Source organism: Metopolophium dirhodum, chromosome 6, assembly GCF_019925205.1.
Source record: "Metopolophium dirhodum isolate CAU chromosome 6, ASM1992520v1, whole genome shotgun sequence".
NCBI classification, from domain to species: Eukaryota; Metazoa; Arthropoda; class Insecta; order Hemiptera; family Aphididae; genus Metopolophium; species Metopolophium dirhodum.
In genome coordinates, this window is record NC_083565.1 from 17,673,320 (window position 1) to 17,696,889 (window position 23,570).

Here is a 23,570-nt window from a genome sequence, read left to right on the forward strand (position 1 = left end):
GTCTCATTTTTTTTTATATGTAGACATACTTGTGTTGACAATAAATTATTAATATTAAGAAGACACCATGTCGCCATATGTTAGATTTTTAAAGGGTTTGATATAGGCAATTTTTATGAGATTTTAAGAAATATTTAAATTCAAATCTTAAATGTATTTAAATAAAAATTCTAAGCAACTTTAAAGTGGATTTATAATATGTTAATAGCCTTGCTGCGTAATTTATAACGAGACCAATGATTATTTTTTTTTCATAAAAATGAATTCAGAAAATAAAACGATACACACAGATAAAGTTCTCTTTTTATAGTGAAAATTTGGTTTCTTAACTATAACAAATCTAGCCTTTTCGGTATTCTACCTTGCGTGAAACCGTTTTTCAAAAATAAACTATGTATGTATATGGGCGACGTCTTAATATAACATAATATAATTGTTGTGCTGATTTGTATGCTTATTTAATTGTCAGCCTCATTATTTCCAGTCCGATGAAACGTATGAAGATACGTTTCCTAGAAATCTAGCCGAGCGCGAGGGCGGCGCTTCAAAGTGATATGCACATCGGTAACTTATAAGTACACGGATGTTGTTCAAAGGCATACTAGGAGGTTTCGATACTGGCGTAATTTAGAACTTTAGTAGTATCTATCGAGAAGTAAACCTGCTGAAATTAATTCGATATTTTTTTAATGGTAGTTAGTAATATTAGCAATTTACAATATTCTTCAAACTACGATATTAAAAAAAAAAAAATGTTGCGTGCCGATGGTCAGTAATAATAACTGTAGGCACTTCAACACCGCACTAATGTAGGTACATCATTTTTGCCCATAAAATATGACGTGTTAAACGTGTTCTTAACAGGACCTGAGAATATATCATGAGACACGCAGAGATCTAGTATTAAATACTTTCAAATTTTGAAATTCGTTTTGCTTCGATATATTGTCCAGGACATGGGGCAATATTATAATAAAAAATAGGGCACTGATTATAACGATGAATATAGTAATGGCGTGGGATACTAGCGCGAACACAAAGGTCTGGCAGCGATGTTCGAGTGTAGGAAATACCATTGAGTTTATGAGTTTTTTTTAACCTATATTATATAGGTATCTATATCTAGCTTATTATCTATACTCAATGGTAATAATATGTATTAACATAGAATTTACACTACGTATGTAAGGTGGTTGGGGACATTAACGAATTAAAAGTTAAAATTAAGTTGAAACGTTAAGTTAATTAATTCGTTACTTTTTTTTCAAATTAACTTTTACTTAATAAGTTACTTTTTTTACAAGATTTCCGCGTGTTAATTTCAAGTTAATTTTCGTCCAAAGAATAATGGAAATTGTTGAATGAGATTTTTACTGTGATGTATCATTTTAAATTTCCCCAGTAATTTTCTTGAGCGTAAAGAAAAACTATCTAATAAACCATATTATATTCATATGTGTCTGGAATTTTTTATTTTTGCAAATTAGCAAATTTTAACTTTACACTAAGTTGAGTTACTTTTTTTCAAAGTTAACTTTTACGTATGTATAGGTACTAACCACTAATAATAATACATAATAATAATTTATAGTGGCTCGAGTACATAACGCACAGCTGTAGATATATCTAAGGACTAAGATATAACCTGTTTGACGCATGTTTATCAACTATTGTTAGTTTAAAAAATAAAAAAAAAATTCGAAATTTAAACTGAAAAAGGGGGAAGTTGTAGGTAAGCGCTCTGTTGTAGAGCTGCAGGTGTCGAGTGTATATTATGTCATTGAATAAGTCACTGTAAATTGCAATGTATACTATGACGTGTTAAATTTTAATTCAATGATAAATCATTGCTTACGAAAAACACTTCTGAGCCGAGACGGTCTGTCAGCATATATTACTAAGTATATTTTATGATATATTTATATTGCTATTACAGTAATTTATTTTACAATTAATTATACGGTAAGTTTAATTAATTTTTACCGAAAACAATGCATTTATTTTATTATTAATAATGGTATATCATATATTATTGGTATTAACTTTTGAGTTAATACCAGTAGAATGGAATAAATGTTCGTTGTTTAATGCATATAGGTGGTAAATTAATATATTAAATAGCTTCAAATTAGTATAAATATTTGGAATATTATAAGATATAATTTAATACGTAAAAGTTTTAAATCCTATCGTGAAAAATATTTTTAAATTACAACAACATATCTAAAATCATTATTCTTTGTTTAAAAAAATATCTAAGAGGTGTTACCATTGGGTTTCTTCCTCAACGTGATATTCATGTAATTTTATTCTGTTTTATATCTCATTTGCTTATTGTAATTACTGTGTACAGATTGTAAATTATCTTTCTTAATAAAAAAAAAAAAATAAATATCTAATTTTATTTAAAAATGCCTATAAAAATATAATTCTGATTATAATATTTTTTTTAGATTTTTTAGTTTGAAGAACCTTGCATTAAATTTTTAAGCTGATTGACCGAGCGAACATTTTTTATCGATATTTATAGAAAAAAACTTAAGAATTCGAACAAATAAAACTTATACCGGCAGGTGTTGAAAATGATAATTTAAACATTTGTTGAACATTTCAAGCAGTTCATATAATGGGTATTATATTAAATAAGCAAATTATATATATTTATATTTTATATTTTAAAATAATAATTCAACAAGAATATAGTACTTATATTGCTTACGATTAACCAAAATAATGTTTTTTTCCTTCAAACTAAATATTTTTTTACGTTAACGTATGAACAATTATAATAAAATAGAAACCTATCTATATCATATCATTATATCAATAATTGTTGAATGTTTTATCACTAATATTTTGTTTGAACTTATATACATTTACGTATATTTATAATTAAACAAATGTGAAAATTTTAAACGCCTTCATTTTTATTTAATTATTTGTAATTATTATAGAGTTGAATATTACTACAACCACAAATTTCATTAGGTATTAATGTATTACTATTGTAATAACAATAATTATTTAAGGGAACATTTTAGCTTGTCTACTATTGTTAATACTTGTGACGATTATATTATATTATATTATATTATAATTGTTAATGATCATGTTTTAGAAGTGATAATGAGGCTGTCAACATTGTTTGTAGAACAATGTCTGAGCGTACTTTAAAATTATAATGTAGGTTCAAAAGTGTATTTAAACATTGTAACCGTTCATCGATCACTTCAAAGTTCAAATGTTTAAATTATGTTTAATTGTTATAATATGTCTGTACAATGTTTCCGTAAAATTAATTATTCTCGAGTGAGCCTCTCGTTACATTGCCATTTCCACGTTTTGTCGTAGACATTATGCGTGTCTACAAAACTTCATAGCTAGTAGATACAAATCGACCCCGTAACCTATTTTAGGGTGCAGTCTTGAAACAACGGACGACCTTCAAACTAAAACGATAACCGCACAATAAGTATTTACGTGGGAAAAGAACTGTTTTAGTACTTGCACGTCAGCACTGTCAGACAACCGTCGGTTCTACAATGTCCAGGTGAGACGATAAAATATGTAGCATCATACATTTTTACTACTTTTGATTTATTTAAGTTTTTAGTTTTTTTCTATATATATATATCAAAGGAAAAATAGGTAGCCATTATTTCATAAACTATCGCTGGTTTTACCGGTCGTGAGGATTATATTATAACATCACACCGATGATGTGATTTTTTTCTCGATTTGAAAAAACCGTTTCTGCTTTTTTCACGTTTACGCGTACCTATATGGCTATATCTATGTTGATATTTATTGATTTTGTTTGTTAGGTGTACCATATTTTAGTAGGTACTGATGACTTACTTTATACATCCAATGGATGGCCAATGATGCCGCGAGTAATAATAATAAAAATACTTATCATATAGACACGACGTATTCAGTGGGTTGGATAATATCATTGTAACTTGTATTGATAGAACCCAAAGTAAACGTGACGTGCTTACTGCTTATATATTATATAACTTGGGTGTACCTATGATTTTCTGGGATTCTCACATGTACGCTCTATGGATTTTTTTATTGTTGTTCTTATTTTGTTATCTTCACGAGTTTTGTTTTGATGCACTCCACACACTTTTAGCCATCCATATAAGGAAATATTGACATTTAATTTTTAGTTTGGTAAAAACGCTTTTCAATTGTTTAGATGAAATTGTGCTGTTGATACACATTTTGAATTCCTAGAATAAAACTATGCGATGGTTAAATCATATACTTATCAAAGTACAATTTGTATTTATTTTTTCGTATAGGTACTTTCTTGAAATGCGATCAATATACGTAGTTTAATTTAACTCAGAAAAAGACGTATAAATAATACATATCAGGTATGAATAGGTCATGGCAAATGTCATGCACACTGAAATGTGCAGGGAGCTTTGTTCGCTTCTCACACGTCATATAAAAGAAGGCCGACAGTAATTTGACAATTCTTGTTTTTTTTAAAGTTTAAGATCATTGCATATTGATATCGAATTAGAAAAATGACTCTGGGTGGAGGATTTTGATTTACCTAAAATTGGGTTAGCCACCGCAGAACATAATATGAACCTAACTGCTTTTCTATATGCATTCTTATAGTCTACTGAATAATTACTAAACAATCGTCTTCTGCTTTCATGTACCATAATCAACTGCGTTGCATTATACATATACAGATAGTAATATAATATATTATTCAGGCAAAGTGGATAGCATAATATATCGAGTGATTAAGAGTGTTTTAAACGCCAATTCTGGACATAATTTCCCTATACGCGGTAAGAGGTCAAAATATGACCACTGCTGCAGCTGAAACGTATAATATTTAAAATTGACTAATAGGGTTTAATGAAAGAAAACGTTTGTCTGTTGAAAATATTGAAATGTAATATTATATTTTATTATTAATATGTTGTAATCGTTCGTATGATGATTTCTAAAATATTATGTCTTAATATTCGTTAGTATTATTATTATTATTATTATTATTATTATTGCACATAAGCGGCAGTATTCGTATACGTCTTTATTGCATTAACGCGAGTATAAGAAGAGAGTGAAAACAATTTTACAGAAACAGTTATCTGATATCGTTCGTATTGTATACGCGATAATAAAATACGATATAGTAAAGACGTGACATCATTTATATACGTGTTAGAAATATGGGAATGTGTGCCTTCGGGGCTTTTGTCTTTTATTGTAAAAGTCACTCAACCCGATGACATTGATACGCGTATATTTATAGTAGATACTCGTATAATAGGTATACTATTATATATATGTATATTGTATTATTGTATATGTTTGTTATATTATAGTGACTATACTATAGAAATATTATTATTTTTTTTCTTTTGAAATATTTCAGCCACGTACTACATTTTATACTTTTTGTTAATTTATATAATATAGTATTTGCGGTTCTTCCCCTATTTGTAGAAATAGTATCTTTCCTCCGTTTCTAAATGGACACCAAATAAAGTTAGTGTAAGAACAACTTAAGTTTCTAGTAAAATATTTTTGGTTTAACCTCAATAAGATAATGTCCACGTACATAATCATGATTTTTTTTTATAATACATGTTCTGAACTAAAAAATAATATCTTTAATGCTCTTAATTAATTTTGTTAATCTTTTGTAATGCTATAATTAATCATATTATGTATGATACTTATGTACTTCACCCTTTGGGGTATTCCTATTAACAAGATGAAAATAAATCCAATACTGGAAAAATGGTTTATTTTATTAGTTTATTATTAGGTAATAGTGTACTTACTAACCTAGTTTATCGTAATCAAATATAATATTTGATTAGCTGATTAAAATTAATGAAAAGTTGGTAAATATACAAAAATACATTTTATTTGTTAAGTATATACATATATTTATACATACTTCGATAATAATTATTATGTACCTATTGGCTATTATAAAATAATAAATATCATAATATTAAGAATGGTCTTTCACGCGTAAATCCTTATCGATGTGATCATACAAATTTCGTATACTTGGAAAATGGGAGTAAAACATTCTTACAAATAAAAACTGTAAAACGCTTAAATAATAATTTAATATAATATTCAACATTGTTTTATATTTCCAAAATAATAATTTCGTTGGTAGTTTTTTTTTTAATAGACAGGTTTTATTATGATTTATTGTTATATTTCATTTGAGTTCAAGGTATGTGCAGTGTGCAGTAGTAGTTAAAGAGTCATTGCAAAGGGGAAAAAACTCGAAAGTAATAATTTATAACTCTTTTTACAGTTATTGTAATATCGTCCTTTGATACGATTGGGTGGTAATTTTTCTTTGCAAACATTTTCGTACATATAAATACGTAACATGCCTTTTCACTGACGTTTATTCGCTTTTTAGGATCCGTGGCAAAGAGTGAGTATCCATAGCTGTTATATGCATTTTTATTTTGAACATATTTTAAAATAACAATTGATAATTTTTTTACCGACAAACTTTTCATGCACGAGTAGAATTAATAAAATATCATTACAACTTATATAATATAGCTATACGCCACACGTTAGCGCTGTCGTCAGTTTTGATTAAATTAGTTTGTCAAACTTCGTTCATATTTTATACTTTATTCACGAAAACTTATTAGTATTTTTCGGGATCACAAGTTATTAAAATGTAATATTTTATGAACCAAAATACTCAAGGCCGACACGATTTCTCATAATTATTGCGTGTCATTTGCACAATACAATAGTACGTACTTACATATCATTATACGCACGTTATGTTGAAGCATTTTACGATTTTCAACTTGGAAACATTATATTATTAACATTGTTGGAACTAGATACTAGATTTTAAATTATTTGATATTATATATAATATAGTGTAAAGACTAAAGTTATTGGATAGGTAATTGTTATTATAGTCAGTTTATTTATTAGACTACGATTCTGATGTAATATATTTTGGGTTTTATGCAAAAATGAATATTATACCAATACAATATATCATGTACTTCGTATTTAACCAAACTTAAAATGTTTTTCTTTTGAGTTTACTACAATAACTTCGTTATTATGTAAAGTTCACATTTTAATAATAATTTAAACGATTACTATTATCCCATTGAAAATTAAAACAGCAGTTGAAAATAAATGTAATAAAGAACAATTTGCTGTTTTAATTATAAAAATAACAACAAGAAGAAAACATATTGTATGCCTATTTAAATTTCCCGTTAAATTTATTCTGCAAAAGTATTGCAAATATAATAAATTAAAGTAAATATTTAAAACTTAATATATTTGTGTACCTATACGCAATTCGTTTCTAGTCAGACATGGCGCGATATACCGCAATAAATAACTTAAATAACGAGAACGTTTTGTTTTATTGCTTTTTTATTCAATATACTTCACTCCAGCAGACTAATTCGATTAATAAGTAATGGATTTTCCTCACACTATGGGTCCCTCCCGGTATAGCCTATAATAGCTATGTATCTACTAGTTAATGACAATAGTTTAAAACAATTTTCCTTGTACATATAAATTACTGTGGGCTTAGTTGGAGAACTTTTTTTTAGTTTTTAATTTTCTCAAGTGTTTTATTTGATAAATTAATTTATAACGAAAGTTGAAAGCCGTTTTTCTTAGATGGGTTGAATGTAGCAACTGTCGAAGAAATTTAAATAGGAAACCAAAGTTTGTTGATTTCCAAAAGAAAATCATTCAAAAGTACATTTTATACTACACAATATCATAATATTTACGATAGTCAAAATATTCCGATTGTATTCTTCGTTTGTATTCCGAACAGAACGACGCCATCATCGACACCAAATAATGAGTAGCGATTTCAATATTGATATTGCCGTTACTTTGCAGTATATTATACTTGGTATTCGTTGTAAATCACGATATTATAACTATGATACTATAGTTCTTGTCGAGAGTACAAAACACAAAGTAAAAATGTCGTCGTGAATCCATCACGTCGGCAATCAGAATTGACTTTTGAAGTTTTAAAATAAGATCTACGTTCTTATAAATTCAAGGAGAGCATTTTTGAACAGCCAAATTCATTAAATACGACGACTTATTACAATATCATCAAATTAAATATCTATATGAAAATGCGAGGTATAATAATATATTATAAAAATACATGGAATATTTAAAATGAGGAAAATATAATATATTATATAAAATGTAATCAAAATTTTAACTACATTTTACTTTTAACTAATGTCAAATATTTTTAAGTACAACGTACGCAAACACGTGCAATACAATGACAGTGTTAGGGGGTCGTTGTGTTTTGTAAAATATTTTTGGAATGAGAAATACAGCCAAATAGTTTAGAAATATGTTTAACATTCCGGAGATAAAACGAATGCAATTTTTTACATTGTATACATATAACTTATCTTCATTATTTTATTTTAAAATTTTCATATTTCGTATTTTCAGTAAAGCTATATTATATCAACTTAACCTTAGACGATTAAATCATGTAAGTTTATGGGATATACAAACTATTGAAATTTGAAGTATATTCTGAAATCATTTCGTAGAATCGGTTATTTCGTCACGGAATTTGTGTATAATATTACTGAGATTATGTATTATATTTACGGGATTTTATTTTTAGTGATTTTAATATTATATGTACCTACGTGTCGTATAAACGAAAATTTAACGATTTTTCATAATATAAAATTATAACATTATATATTTACATTTTTAAGGGCGTAATAAATGTCCGAACCATAAACGTTACTATTTTATGTCGTTCAACCCTTACACATGCCTATTATACAATATAATAATACTTAGGTATCGGAAGAACAAGAGACAGCTGCAGCAGGATCGACCGGCGTCCGTTCACCGTCAACAGTCTTCGGGGCGTCTACAGCACTGGTACAGCCACAAGCCGGTGGTCACTGTCGATCAGTTGCACAAGTACCGGCGGAAGGAGTTTGGTACCGGACTTGACGGGGTCGCCGCGCCGCCCCCCCAGCCTCCGATCAGCTTGTCGGCCAGCCCGTCGTTTGACACCGAATACAGGTACCCACCTACTAACCTACGCACCGCAGCAGTGTCTTATAGTAATAATTATATTCTACACAAACACCATATTCGAGTAGGATAGGTCGCCGTCGGATTACTTGTCTGTACTTACCATGGATATTAAAGAACGATGGATAGGCTATCGTTTGAGCTTATTATTATACGGGAACATACTTGAAAATATTTTGAGACTATAGAGTAGGTATCTATGATAATCACAGAACATAATTCATGAGACCCTCAGAGAAACCATTGATAAAAACAGTCTTTATATCCTTCCTCAATCGGGTCTTCGTGCCACTATTTTGTTAATAATATAGCCGTGGCATATCCATTCTTTATTATCTATGGTCCTTACGAGTTACGGGTAAACGCAGGATTACTGCGATAAAACAGTTTCAGAAAACCGTAATTTTAACTCGGAATGAATATTATATTATCGTGCTGGAAAATGATTTTTCTAATGACAAAAGGAAATTAGTGAGAAAGTCGATTTAATAATATTATATATTATATAGACGAAATTGAGAAGGTTTTCAGATTTCCTTCAGACTTTAGAGTCACTTGGTCAATTGGTATACGAGTGGTAAAAAGTACACACGTTTTATACACATATAGCGTGGGTTGAATGCTCTGATAATATTATAGTGAAATAAATATGTAGATAGTTTTTATACGTGTAATATTGAGTGATTTATAGTATTTTATACCACTGTTTATATACACATATTATTAGTACAGTTTTGTAATTACAAAAAAATAATATTTTTATATGTTTAGAAATTATTTATATTATATATTAGATTCTTACAAAAATGATTTATAAGCTTTTCAATTTTTTTAATAATATTATTATTTTAATCAAAAGCTTAATATCACCGATTTCAATATTACTATATGTTTTCTGATTAATAAGTATGTGAAAAGTGCACCTCGAATTCTGCGGAGTACCACTTGGTATTGATAATAATTATACTGTATCATAATATAGGCTCGTCTAAACTTCTAAAATGTATTAGAGAAAAAAATTCGATATTTGTATATAAAAAAAAATGTGTCAAATTGTTTTCTGCTTTTGATCGCGACAATAATAATACGAATAGCCACGATAAAAAATTGTGAAAAATGTGATTTTTTTTTACCGCGTGTGTCGTCGCAGGTGTTGTTTCGAACCACCGTACCGGACCGCCGAGGAAATGAGTAACAACAGGCGGCACGCGGCAGTGCCCAAAGACGAGCTGCAGGTGGAGGGTGAAGCCGAGTTCAGCGCCGAGTACGCCGAACGGTACCAAGACGGGCCCAGGGAGCGGAATGTGGCCGGCCGGCAGGGAAGTCATATTGGGCCGTTCGTGTGCGCAGACGACCCGGCACCGGAAGGAGTCGGTGCCCGGTCCGAACAGCACGACCAGTATGTGCCACATCCGGAAGGCCGGCGGGCGGACAACCTGCGACCGGGCACTGGACTGAGGATGGACGAGGGGCTGATGGACGGCGAGACCGAGCAGATGGCCAACTACCGCAAGTATCCGGTCACGCCGCATCCGGACGTCACCGACCAAGGTATATGCGTTCAATAATAATAATATTATGTAGGTTAAGTCATATTGTTATCATCGTGCGCAGCCGTTACGGACAAAATGTCAAAATATACCATAAATCATAATAATATTTATAAATATGCACAGGATGTACCACGATGATCCGACAGTTATTTTACATTAAAATTACATTGAAATTTTAAGTTATTTTTGCTAGCAAATCATTATGTAGGTCGACTCAAGTGTATTCGCATTGTTTAAAACTATAAAATACTCGTAGCAAAATATTATTAAAATATATTATCTTCTAATAACTATAGTAATAAATTATTATGATTACCTGCCTATAATAATTTTTATTTCATAAATTTAGGCAGAATGTTTTTCTAAACAATTTGATTTCTCTACTTCTACTTTATTTCAGTAAATTACACTTAATAATTCTCTATAATTATATTATATCACATTATTTAAGGGTGGTCAAAAAATAATTAATTTTGATGAGTGGTAAGATTATTAAAAAAAAATTTGCCTATTTTGACTATCACAATTATTTAAATTAAATTAATACATAAATCATAATTGTGTGTGTCTGAGAGTGTAGAGAGAAGCTAGGTGATATCCGTATGATAAAAGCCGAAGTGTCCAACGCATATTGGGCTGGGTAAGTCATAGATTAAGCTATGTATGTCACTGGTTTACGACGGTACAGTGCGCTTTTATGTTTTTTTCCCTCCAGAAACCGTTTTTTTTTTTTTTTGAAGCCGTAAAAAGCTTTTGCATCTCTCCAAGCGTTAAAAATCGAACCCGTCCGCTGTCCTGTAATTTATATATATCAGACTACCCAGTGGTCGTTTTTCGAATTTCCACGTAGTAATTTCCGAGAAGAAGGCCGCGAAAAACGCATCGAAGAATATTTACAAGCGTGCAAATGTTTTTCAACAAAACTTAACCGTATATCCGAATACGGACCGAGATTCACCGAAAATCGTTTTTTTTTTCTTTCCGATTTTCAAGACGACCGTCCCCGATAAGACGAGCGTCTGCTCATTCACACCCAACGTGCGTAAATATAACAAACACTCTTTCGATGTCGATACGGAACTGCCGTATCTCCGCCACGGATGTTCGTGTCACGTCCAAAAAAATGTTTTATCACGACTGCACGTGATACTTCCGGAAAATTTCAAAAGCAAATTCATATTTTATCCATAAGCGTAGATCGGTACTCGACCCGTTCGTTCGACGACCAGGGTAGCAATGACACTTGTTTTTTTTTTAATGGTCTTGCGCATGGCTGAAGTATAAAAATATCGATCTTCGCACGTCCTAAATTCCCAACACTACAATAATAATAGTAATAATAATAAGTTCGTTTCCATATTATGAAGCACGTGCACTCTGTTGAGGAAATCTTTCGATGGATAGTAATAATAATATATATTCAACGGTGGTATATAATATATAATATATTATGGCCACGATTGAGATAATATGCGTGTTGTGTATTTATTATGTACCTATATAATATTGTGTGTTGTGCATCAACGGTCGTAACTTTTTCCCAAGTGAACCCAACCAAATCGGACCATCTCATGTATATCGTGGTACTTGCAGTCTGTGTAACGATGACCACGTGTCTGTATACGTCATATAACGACAGACGTGCACAGATGATATTATAATATTGTAATAAAACGTGTTTATTATAATAGCCAATATAGGTATATAATAATAATATATTTTATCGTTTATAAAGACGATGATTCTTTAGTTCCGTTTCTAACAATGATGGAATGTCCGGCGAGGGCCATGCCTTTATAACAACCCAGGTACATGGTATAATATGCAATGTTGTTGTACGCGCGTTGTCGACCGAGTTTCGATAATGTGTTGGCACGCGTGGTATGGGACACGATGGATTCGGGTTATTAGGTTTACGACGAAAACGATAAAATAGAGGGTGTTTGTATATATATATAGGGAAAGCCGTTCGTGACGGAATTTAACGTATAAATTACATTTTTATTATTATTGTTTTTGACCCATGGAATCTTTTGAGTATCCACCCATACCCGTTTTCCTCACGTCTTACCCAACGTCCAAACTTGGACGACCGGCCTAACGATTTAATTGTTATGAAGTGTCTGATGCGTATTACAATGTGATAATAAATCTCCTATATTTGGCCGCTAAGACCAGAACGAAGGGATCGCGCCGAAGAAATCGAGTAGTCCAACCACGGGACAGCGGCCGTTCGACGAGAGTATGAAGGAAATGGTCCTGACACGGGACAGCGGCATGTTGCTTCGGCCCGCGCGATTCTTCGCCGGTGGACCGCCCCGAACCGAGTAAATTCGACGTACATTAATGGCTATTAAATTTATAGTTGTGCGCGGGTGGTGTTGTGTGACTGCTTGACTTGACAATAATATGGCTGAACGCTTAAGCTTTTTGCGGGGGGGGGGGGGGAGGGTGTTCTGCCGTGTGGGATCGAAATACTCGCAAGGTGTGTGTGTGTGTGTGTGTGTATGCGAAACACTATGACCCACACACTCGACGACCCACGTCGTTCTTATTTTTTATATCTAGACGCGGTGTGTAAGTTAATGGCTTTTCGGCTGCGCTTTATGAAATAAAATATGTTTTAATTTGTTCAAAGACCGAAAACGCTTTGCTATATTTAGGTATACAACACGGACGCGGTTTGCAGTGGTTTCCCATAGCTGTAGTGTACGATAATCCAGAAAAATAAATAGCCCGAAAAATATCATATATCAATAATTATTATCGATCCTGTATAATATATATATATCAGTCTTGGGTAAAATACTTTTGAAAAGTATTTGGAATAAATACTCGAATAATTATGAAAAATAGTGTTCCAAATATGTATTCGAATACTTGATAAATTTAATATTCCGATTAAAGTATAAAAGTATTCCGAATACTCAAAAATATTTTTGATAAACATATGAAACGATACCAGTTATAATTTTGATAATTTTGATATTTTATGATATTATTAGATATTATAGATTCCAAATTTCCAACTCATAAAATATAAATTTTGTATTTTTGTTTTAAATCAAATGGAAGGGAATAACATGCGAATTAAACAATTTACTTTTCATACTATAAAAGTATTCAGAATACATCACAAAATACTTTTGGAAATAGTATTCTAAAAGTATTCGGAATACTACCCAAGACTCATATATATATAATATATATATATTATATTTATATATGTAGGGTGCTGGGTGATTCATCAATCATGCTTATCTCCACTTTATTCTTGAATAATGAATGTATTCAAATGCTAATTATTGAAATTTTTAAAAACCAAAGACTCTATTATTATCAAATGTGTGCTTCGAATGTTACACGATTTAAGGAGGTACAAAATTGTTTTTTTGTAAATTTAATGCAAATTATTAAATGGATACATTTTTGAACATTCTTATGTATCTTAATAAAAGTTCTAAGCTAATAAAATGTTTATATATATATATAATAAGGATAATAATAAATTGTCTTTAAAAATGGATTTACAAAACTATAAATATATTATGTGATATTTTATCTAGTAATTATTATACTCAGACACTGTGTATACAAAATATAAAATGTTAATACGAGTAGATTAATACTAATTACTATAATTTCCAAATCATCACAACTCAAATTATTGCTTACAAACTACATAATATTATCATGGACCTATTATCCTTAGTACACAATGTTAAATAACTAAAAAATACAATTTAAAATTTAGATTTAGATGTCATTAAAAATTTCGAAAAAATCATCTAGGTATCTACTTAAAAATTTTCAAGAAAAAAGGTAATAATCATTTGAAAAAAAAGAAGTTGGTACGGACATTTCTTAAATATTATACATTATATTAAAGTATTTTAAAATAAAGACATTAAGTATACTTAAATAAAAATAATAAATTGAACACATACCTTCAAAATGAAAAATAAGTGTGAGCAATGAGCATGCTGGTTGAATCACTCCGTATATAACTTATAAGACGTACGACAAAATGTTTGGGCGCTTCCACGTAGTACACCTCGGGCAACGTTAGTATTCTTACGGCTAAAGCTCTATCAACTTTTCGGCAGCCAAACCTGTGATTCACATCGTCTCTTGGCTACTAATGGATTCTCCAACTCACATGCCATACGAATAAAATAAAAAGACATACGACGATGATGTTATGCCACTAATTTTTCCATAATCCAAATTATTAGGGATTATTTATTTAGACTTATACAGTTATATACATTATATATGTACATAAAATATACAATTATGCCTACAGTCATACTATTTCGAATAACATATTGCCTGATTGTCATTATTTTTTCAGTTAATTATATTTTTCCGTGGTTTTATTCCGCTTATCAGTGTTTAATACGAGATTGAATTATATATAATAATAATAATAATAATAATAATAATAATACAATTATCAGTGAAAATTGCAGGACGGGTTGGAGGTAGCATTTAAAATGTTTATTAAATTACTAAAGAATGCTAAATAATTTTTAGTCATAATTATAGAAAAAATATCTTTCGACAATCCGATTGAACAGATTGAACATTTTGTTAATCGACATCGATATGTCGGGAAAAGGGTTACCGAAAAGGGAAAAGGGAAAAGGGCTATCGGCTGCAGCACATTATTAATGTGAATAAACGTTGTTTCATTAGGCATGAAGCAAGACAAACTCTTTTTGTAATTCCGATTCCATTTATAGCAAATTAAACGTAGAAATGTAAATGATATATCCAATAAAATACGATAAATTATACTAATTTTAACTACATTTTTTGATATTAAGTGTTGTACTGTTATATTGACATAGATAGACAGCGTTTAAAATACATAATAATCTTACAATGCAAATATTTTTGAAACCAAAAATGATGTTAAAATTAATAAGTATTACTACCAGTTATAATTTATTTTACTAAAAATGGTATTGGGATTGTAAGAGTTTTATTCTGCGCACTCTTCATACAGAAGTAATGTAGTATACATTGTGTTTTAGATTACGACGTGATAAGAGAAAATAAAAACAAAAACACTGATAGTCGATAGATCTGAGATATCCATTACCTAATAACTGTAGACGAGATGAAGGATTAATCGGGTGTAGGATGGTGGGGGCTAAAAAGACATGAGAATTGACGCAACACAATATATTTTTCAGGTATTCTCTAACATAATACTATTATTATTGTTAAAAATGTTCACTTTGGCAGTTGCAATGATTCTTGTATGGAAATGTATTAATAATAATAATAATAATAAAAAGAATCGATCATGATATTTAATTATATAAATATTCATTTATAGGAGATAAGCTCTTTTTTAAAAATAATTTAACTGTTTGGTTTTCCTTGTAATTGCATTACTGTCTACTAACTATTATACCTTTGTAGAAAAATACAGCTGATACGTAAATATAATTTGAACAGAACTGTTGTAGCGTTATGCTTTTAATATGCAAATTTGTTTACTCATAATAATTAATAAGATTTACTCTGAACTGTCTTGTGAACGTCATAATAGAAATAAACATATTATTATTATACAATTTATAGGAAAAATTAATTTCAAAAGTTTTAATTATTCATTATATTTAATATTATATTTATATACAATTAGAACTTAAGGGTTATTTTAAGTTCATAATAAAATAATACGTAGATTGTGGTTCAAATGTATACGAAAAACTCTTAAAATAAATTCTACAAGTAAATAAAATGTATTAATTTTTTATTTAATATTATTTTTCTATTAGTCTTAAAAATAACTTAATATTAAATTTAATTAAACAAAATGGATTTTTTCAACCAGTAAGAATTTTCTTTTAACCATAACACAAAATTATGCCAACTTAAATATACAAATAAGGTTTAATGTTTTTTTAATTTTATAAGTTTTAAAAGTTTGACGTTATTTTGTTCATAACAATAATGTACAAAAGAAAAAAAATATTTTATTAAAATATATCAAGAGTTTATTTGTAGTTTATAATGGTAGCAGTAACGGAGTAGATTAGTAGCTGATTTTAATAACAAAACAATAGTAGTAAAAATTGATAAATAACATTACATATTTTCATTGCAACTGTTTTTGATAACATGACGTTTACATTGAAAAATACCGAATAGTTAATGTTTAAAATATCGAGAAAGGAATATAACTAAATATTTCTTTTCAATTCCATTTTTTTGATGAGTATAAATTCGAATTATTTTAAACGACGGAATAAATTGTGGAACGATTCCAAACAATTGTTATCTGTTAGAAATATCACCATAATAAAATGCAACAAGTATCAATAGCATGTACGAAAATATGATTTAATAACGAACATTTTTTTAATAATTATTAGTTAGAGTAAATAGAGTAATATTGAAAATAGTTCTAAAAAGTAAAAGGAAAACAATATGAATGCAAAGTTAATAATATAAATTCCATGTAACACTTTCATGGGATTTGAATTTTTTTTATTGTATCTCATTTGTGTATAATTTAAAATGGAAATACAAATACTTGGAAAAAAAGAGCGGAATCTAAAGAACAGTTTACGGAAATGGGAATATATGCATTTTAAAATCTAATGAGTTCGTAGTATTGCAATTACGTGTACAAAACAACGGAGAATAATAACGATACCTAATAGAAATAATAACGAAAAAGCAGTGTTTAAGCCATATGAAAAAAAAATGGTTATCATATGGTAATATTATAATATTATGTTATGCATGCACAAGACTATAATATAGACGTATATTAGTTGTTTGTTGTTTTTGGATGTGTGTACGCTGAAAAATATATACTTTCAAAGAAAGTCTGGCTGATGTCTGTACGCACGGGCACGGGTCATGTTACCTACCTATAATTATTATATATTATGAAAATTACCACAAATCCGTGATATTAAGTTACACAAACTAAAGGCAAACTCAAAAAGAAGGTTATAACACTTATAAATCATGCCAAATATTTTAGACTACCTGAATTGTATAAGTTCGGTTTTTTGTATCTGCATTTATGACGGATTAAAGAAGTATACATCAAATTTATTGCACCATAAAAAAATGTATGTACGTAGCTTTTCAAATTCAAATTTTGAGTAATTTTAAAATGCATGTAATACTCAAAAAAAGGACCAAAATTTACCATAAAAATGTGTTAGGTATTATTACATAAAAGAAAAAAAATTGTCTAATCTAAAAAACTTAACTGAATAAACAGATATCATGTTTGAACAAAAATTGCAGTACCAAATAGTTTGTTGTCTACTATATTTTATTAAATAAATACTGCCAGTCTTCACGAACATTTTAATAGTAATATTGTGTAGAATATTTCCGGTTTTAAAGCTTAAACATAATAATAATAATATTATTAGTCACGAGCTACGTTGCGTTTCGTGTATCATAATTGCATATACAAAGCGCCGTCATAGAAAATTATTTATACTTACCTATTAATTTTATTATTATTTATGTGCCGTTTACTTTTAAGTTTGATTATTTATTCGAGCTGTCTCTTTGTTTCAATTTGTTTACGGCGAAGAGAAGAAGTCGATACGTGCTTTGTCTCATGCCATCTCACATCAAACACGATGGCAGCTTTGTAATTACTTTATCGGTGATAAACTCCATCCCGTTTTCTGAATACGAAATATTCGCGTTAAGCGTTAGGTTGAAATTGATTAAGTGTGACAAGTACCCCAAACTCATGCCGAACACAATATACGTATGATGAAAATAACTTTGACAACGTCCACAACGAGTTTTAGTGTTTGACACGTCATACACTGGTAAAATATGTGCTTTATTCACTATATGGCATAAATATCCTTTACATATTATATTACCACCTGCTGCTGACTAATGTCGGTCACCCGACATTTGGAACTGAATGTGAAACGCTCGAAAACGGTTCAAGAATATAGTTAAATGCACACATTAATGACTTACGTTTGTCGACCGAATTTCCCATATTTTTTACCCAAAAAATAATGCAATATTCTCGTTACGAAATCAGAATCAATATACCTACCTCTTATTATTATTATAAAGTACTTACGAATGATTACGTTTATATTTTTATACATATTTTATGACACTGTGTACATATTTAGCACGGCCACGAGTCCTTTGACGACAAGCTCGGACTGCATGGTTTAACAATCGTAGAGAGATGCTGTTTGAAAATGTGTGTCTAACCTGCAGCAACTGTGCTTATTTCAAATTTAAACTGCGTTTAGTGTATAATTTCATCGGTAATTCGATTCGTTCATTACAAAAAAAAAAACAAATTCTTTTACGATATAATGACACAATTATAAATTATCATTTACGTGTGTTTGTATTACACTTGTGGGCGATGTGCTATCAAATTGACGTTATACCGTTTTTCGTTTATACACGATATTATTGTAATTATTATTATCATTAAAAAAAATTGCCTGCTATAATAATAAATCGAATAAAATATATTATAGAATATCAATAATAATTATTATCATTGTCGTCGTCTGACCGTGAGGATTTGTTTTCAGACGTTCCAGACGCGTTGTAAGAAAACCGGCGTTCCGTCTGGAAGTAGTGGACTGCACAGCTAGTGGTGGCGCAAAGAAGGTCGATCGGACGGACGCGTTCGTGGTGCTGCTGGATAACGATGATTCGCCACTTCCGTCTGGAAACGGCGTCAGTGGCGGCAATAGGTGGGTGAAGAGGAGACAGCGTAAAATGGGCACGGTGCGGTTTTTCGACGACAGACTAGCTCGTTTGCCGGCCACCGACACTGGAAAAACCATACAGTAGACGCGACGACCATAATATTATAACCTATATTATTATACCTGTTTAAATAACATACAATCTCGGTCCACGTCCGTTCACCCGACACATCCACGTACACGTTCGTCGAAAGATACACTTTTGCAAATACCCGTAGACCCTTATTAAAAATAAGTCAAATAATATCATTATGTCGATCGTACATAATATATTATATTGTTGTGACGATATTCAATAACGCACCGACGGCGAATCGCGCACGAAATCATTTAATGTCATTCCGGGTTTTGTTTGTAATACATAGTTATATAGACGCTAGTCTTACGCGTGCATTACAGGCGTTAATAGACATCGATTTTATGCCGATTTACACGATATTTTGTTTTTAAATAAAAGTCTGCCCAAAACCATCCGTCGTCTATTATTTATTTCACTAATAAGTTCTCTGCACATTGGAAATTAAATTATTACGCTTGTTATAAGTAAGCAAATCGTTTTTGAAAAACGTGTTTTACAACCAATATTAATCTAATTCTAATAATATATTTTATGTATGATGAACCATAACAATGAATGTAAATGTATTGTTACTAATGGCCAATGCATTCAAAATTGTTCAAGATAAATAACAAAAAAAAAAAAATAATTGTACACAATTTATTATTATTTATTAAGTATTTTACTATACGCGTAGTGCACATATTCCAAATATCTGAATGATGAGTTAAATTATGACTATTGATGAGTTATAATTGTTATTCAACAACAAATATTTGTGTGAGCTCATTTTTTAACACGAAAGTAATTTACATACGTATTTTTAAAAAACTGTAGAAACAATTTAATGATAATAGTTGTGTCGTAGGCAAAATAGGACGCGTAAGATATTATATTATTGATGTACGAGTGTATGACGTCATTTGATTAGATTCAATGAGGAAATTCAGTTCCACTAAGTAAATAATATAATATCATATTGTATATTAATAAGTAATAACACATTTGTCTCCGCGTCATTTAGATTTCGTTTTAGCTAATATTTCAATTTCTTATATGCAACCACGAACTAACATCGGAAAGCACGGATTAAGAAATAATTTTGGGACCGGTGAAACAGGTGATTATTACCACCCTATATTGTTACCGGCCAAATAAATCCACTATCCATATATTATATGAAACTTACTACCCACAGGGGCCTACTATTATTTGATATCCGTCGTGGGCCTGGTGCCATGCCTCCAGCCCCCTCCTTAATCCGGGCTTCAACGCCAGTTTTGACGGGTCTAAAGAAAAATTTCGTTTTATGCAGATATTTGCTTTATACGGTGGAGTCCATTTTAAAGAGATTGTGAAATAGAGGTAAAGTACTGGCGGTATTTTAATAGCTCCTATAACAGTATGGGAATGCATGGTACCTATATACGACCATAGAAAAAGGGTCACTTATATTGTTGCATATTATTATAAAATACTTCCATTTTGCGCGCGACCACATACGCGCTACAATAACACATTATTATATGACATATTGCATAGACGTAAAACTATTATAACTCACATGTGCATTATTATTATCATATTACATGAGTGCCGCGAACGTTTTTGTATCATTTAATCAAAATATATAAAAATTACAAAATATATTCATATTATACGAAATTCGTTTCTTTACAATGTACATATTATTAAATAGTTGTTTGAACGTGTCTGCACGTCAGTTGACTGGATAGGCGATCGAACACTTTTATCGTAAGTAGTTGCTGAAATTTCATAACACAGATGTGTCACACGAAGACGATATCTAACCTAGAAACTCCTAGACACTGTATTTCACGTTTATTGTTTGTTTCATTAAATGTTATGTAGGTAGGTCCCATTCACCGAAGACGAAAAACAAAATAGTAAAACCTATGTACACAAATTATGTATTATCGATAGTAATAATATTATGTATCGAACAAATTATTTACCAATATTTTTTTTTTTAACGTAATTTTTGACTTTCAGTTTAAAATATCTATTGGGGGCCATAGTTTTTTTGATATAAATGTACTGATAACATTTTTACTATAGACACGTATGTAAAAATCGATAAAATTTCGTCATTTTTGTATTAATAATAAAATATATTATCTTAATTGTATAGACTGTAAGTAATATGTATAACTGTATTAGTAATTAATGAACTAATATTATACATTTTAACCGTGTGAAATGTAAAATTACTTAGAAGTGTCAAGTAATAAAAATCTATATTATAATTTTAAAAGAAAATAACATATAAAGTTAAGTTGAAGACGTTTGTGTTCGACATTGCATATCATTGGCATACAGATGAAAACATCGAAAACAGTTTCTCTCTGGTAATGGCTAATCGAAGAGACGAAGACACTATTATAGTTAGTTGATCTGTATGCGTCGGTTCGTTTTAAATTGAACGATTTTAATTTATGATAATGTTCTTTTGTAATAATCCATAATATATTATAAACATTGAATTTAATGCATAATAATAATTGTGTCTTAGGTAGGCATTAATAAATAACTGTGAGCATATATTATATTATATAATTAATAATTATATTTTGTGTACGACGACGACTGGTTTTCGTTGAGCGTTCAGGGACGTGGTTAGTCTTATGATCATATTATAATATTATTTGTACACATAAAAATATAATAATATAATAATAATAATAATAATAATAAATAATAATATAATAATATTATGGCTGGGAAAAAAAACTAATGAGAGTTGGCTGGGCCTGTAAATTTGTCATTACGATGGCGTGGCTCCTGCAGTAGAAGCGTCTGTTCTCCGATTGGCGCAACTAGAAATTAAATATTACAGAGGTTGATACAATTACGTAATTATTTAATGTATTTAATTTTTTTTTTTTTAACATAATTGTTTGATTAGTTAAATATTTACATATTTTAAAGTGTCATACATACACATTTATTACAAGCGATTGGTTCAGATTTAAGAATCAGTATGTAAGAGGTCGTGGCACCGGAATTTATTGTCTCCGTCTTACCCATGTACGCCATATCAAATTGTGTTTGCAAGTTTCAATTGTATGCTGCCAGTTTTGATATTAGAGTGGATTTACACTATTATCAAACTTTTAGGGGTACGAACATTATCCGCGTTCTCTCGTTGGTTCTTAAGATATTTTAATTTTTAAGTGAGTTATGTGTATGCAAAATATTAGTATCTTAAAATGCTCATAATTAACTTGTTTATAAATGGCTAGGGTTGCCATTGATTGCAGAAAAAAATATACTTTTATAATAATCTATATGCATACCTAAACTAATGTATGCTTCTAGTGTATATACTCAAAAACTACTTGATTGAGTTTTACAAAAATATCGGTGATTGTTTTTAGAGATATTACGAAAGTTTTTAAAGTAATTTGAACTAAGTTAAAAAAAAAAGTACCAAGCGCTATATTATGCAATCCCCGACGGGCGGTTGCCCATCTCGGTCAAATTAGTGCACAAACCTACACCGAAGCCGATTTCTCCGTGAACTGAGGTACGATAAAACAGAGATACACCTATAACTATGGCTGAATGTATCAAATTTGTTCATTTGTTCCCGGTTCAAAGTCTGATCGTACGCCTGGATTCTAAAATGTTTATTAAAACCATTAGTATTACAGATCTTCGTAGTATAATTTTTAGGTGTTATTTTAATCGTATACGAAAAAAAACAGTGATGATTACAGGAAATATTATAAAATATTATTTATGTTGTTGAAACTTTAGCATCTGGGATTAAAATTAAACCAAACGGTACTATTATAGTGCCCTCAATCCTAGTTCCGGGTTCTTCGCGTCACAAGACTTTCCAGAAAACGGTTTCGATGTTTCTATCATAATTCATAGTAGTATTATTATATGCTGTTATAATATTTCAACGGTGTAGTAGGTATGCGACAGAACACGATGATATAATAACAATAATAATTATAATAATATGACATCGGTAGAACGGTAACTCACCACCTTATTTTATAGAAATATAATATAGGTACCTGCTATTATAACTCGATCATTAGAATAATGCGCGTAACACGCCGTAGG

At 30.0% G+C, this 23,570-nt stretch overlaps 1 protein-coding gene across 1 annotated transcript; it reads left to right on the forward strand.

The window, feature by feature from the left end:
- Positions 1-3,442: 3,442 nt before the first annotated feature.
- LOC132946713 (uncharacterized) lies at positions 3,443-19,888 on the forward strand. The gene is made up of 5 exons (XM_061016771.1): positions 3,443-3,550; positions 8,866-9,096; positions 10,259-10,659; positions 12,835-12,988; positions 19,235-19,888. The coding sequence occupies exons 1-5, from the start codon at positions 3,543-3,545 to the stop codon at positions 19,497-19,499; spliced, it is 1,059 nt and encodes a 352-aa protein (XP_060872754.1). The 5' UTR covers positions 3,443-3,542; the 3' UTR covers positions 19,500-19,888.
- The last annotated feature ends 3,682 nt before the right edge of the window (positions 19,889-23,570 follow it).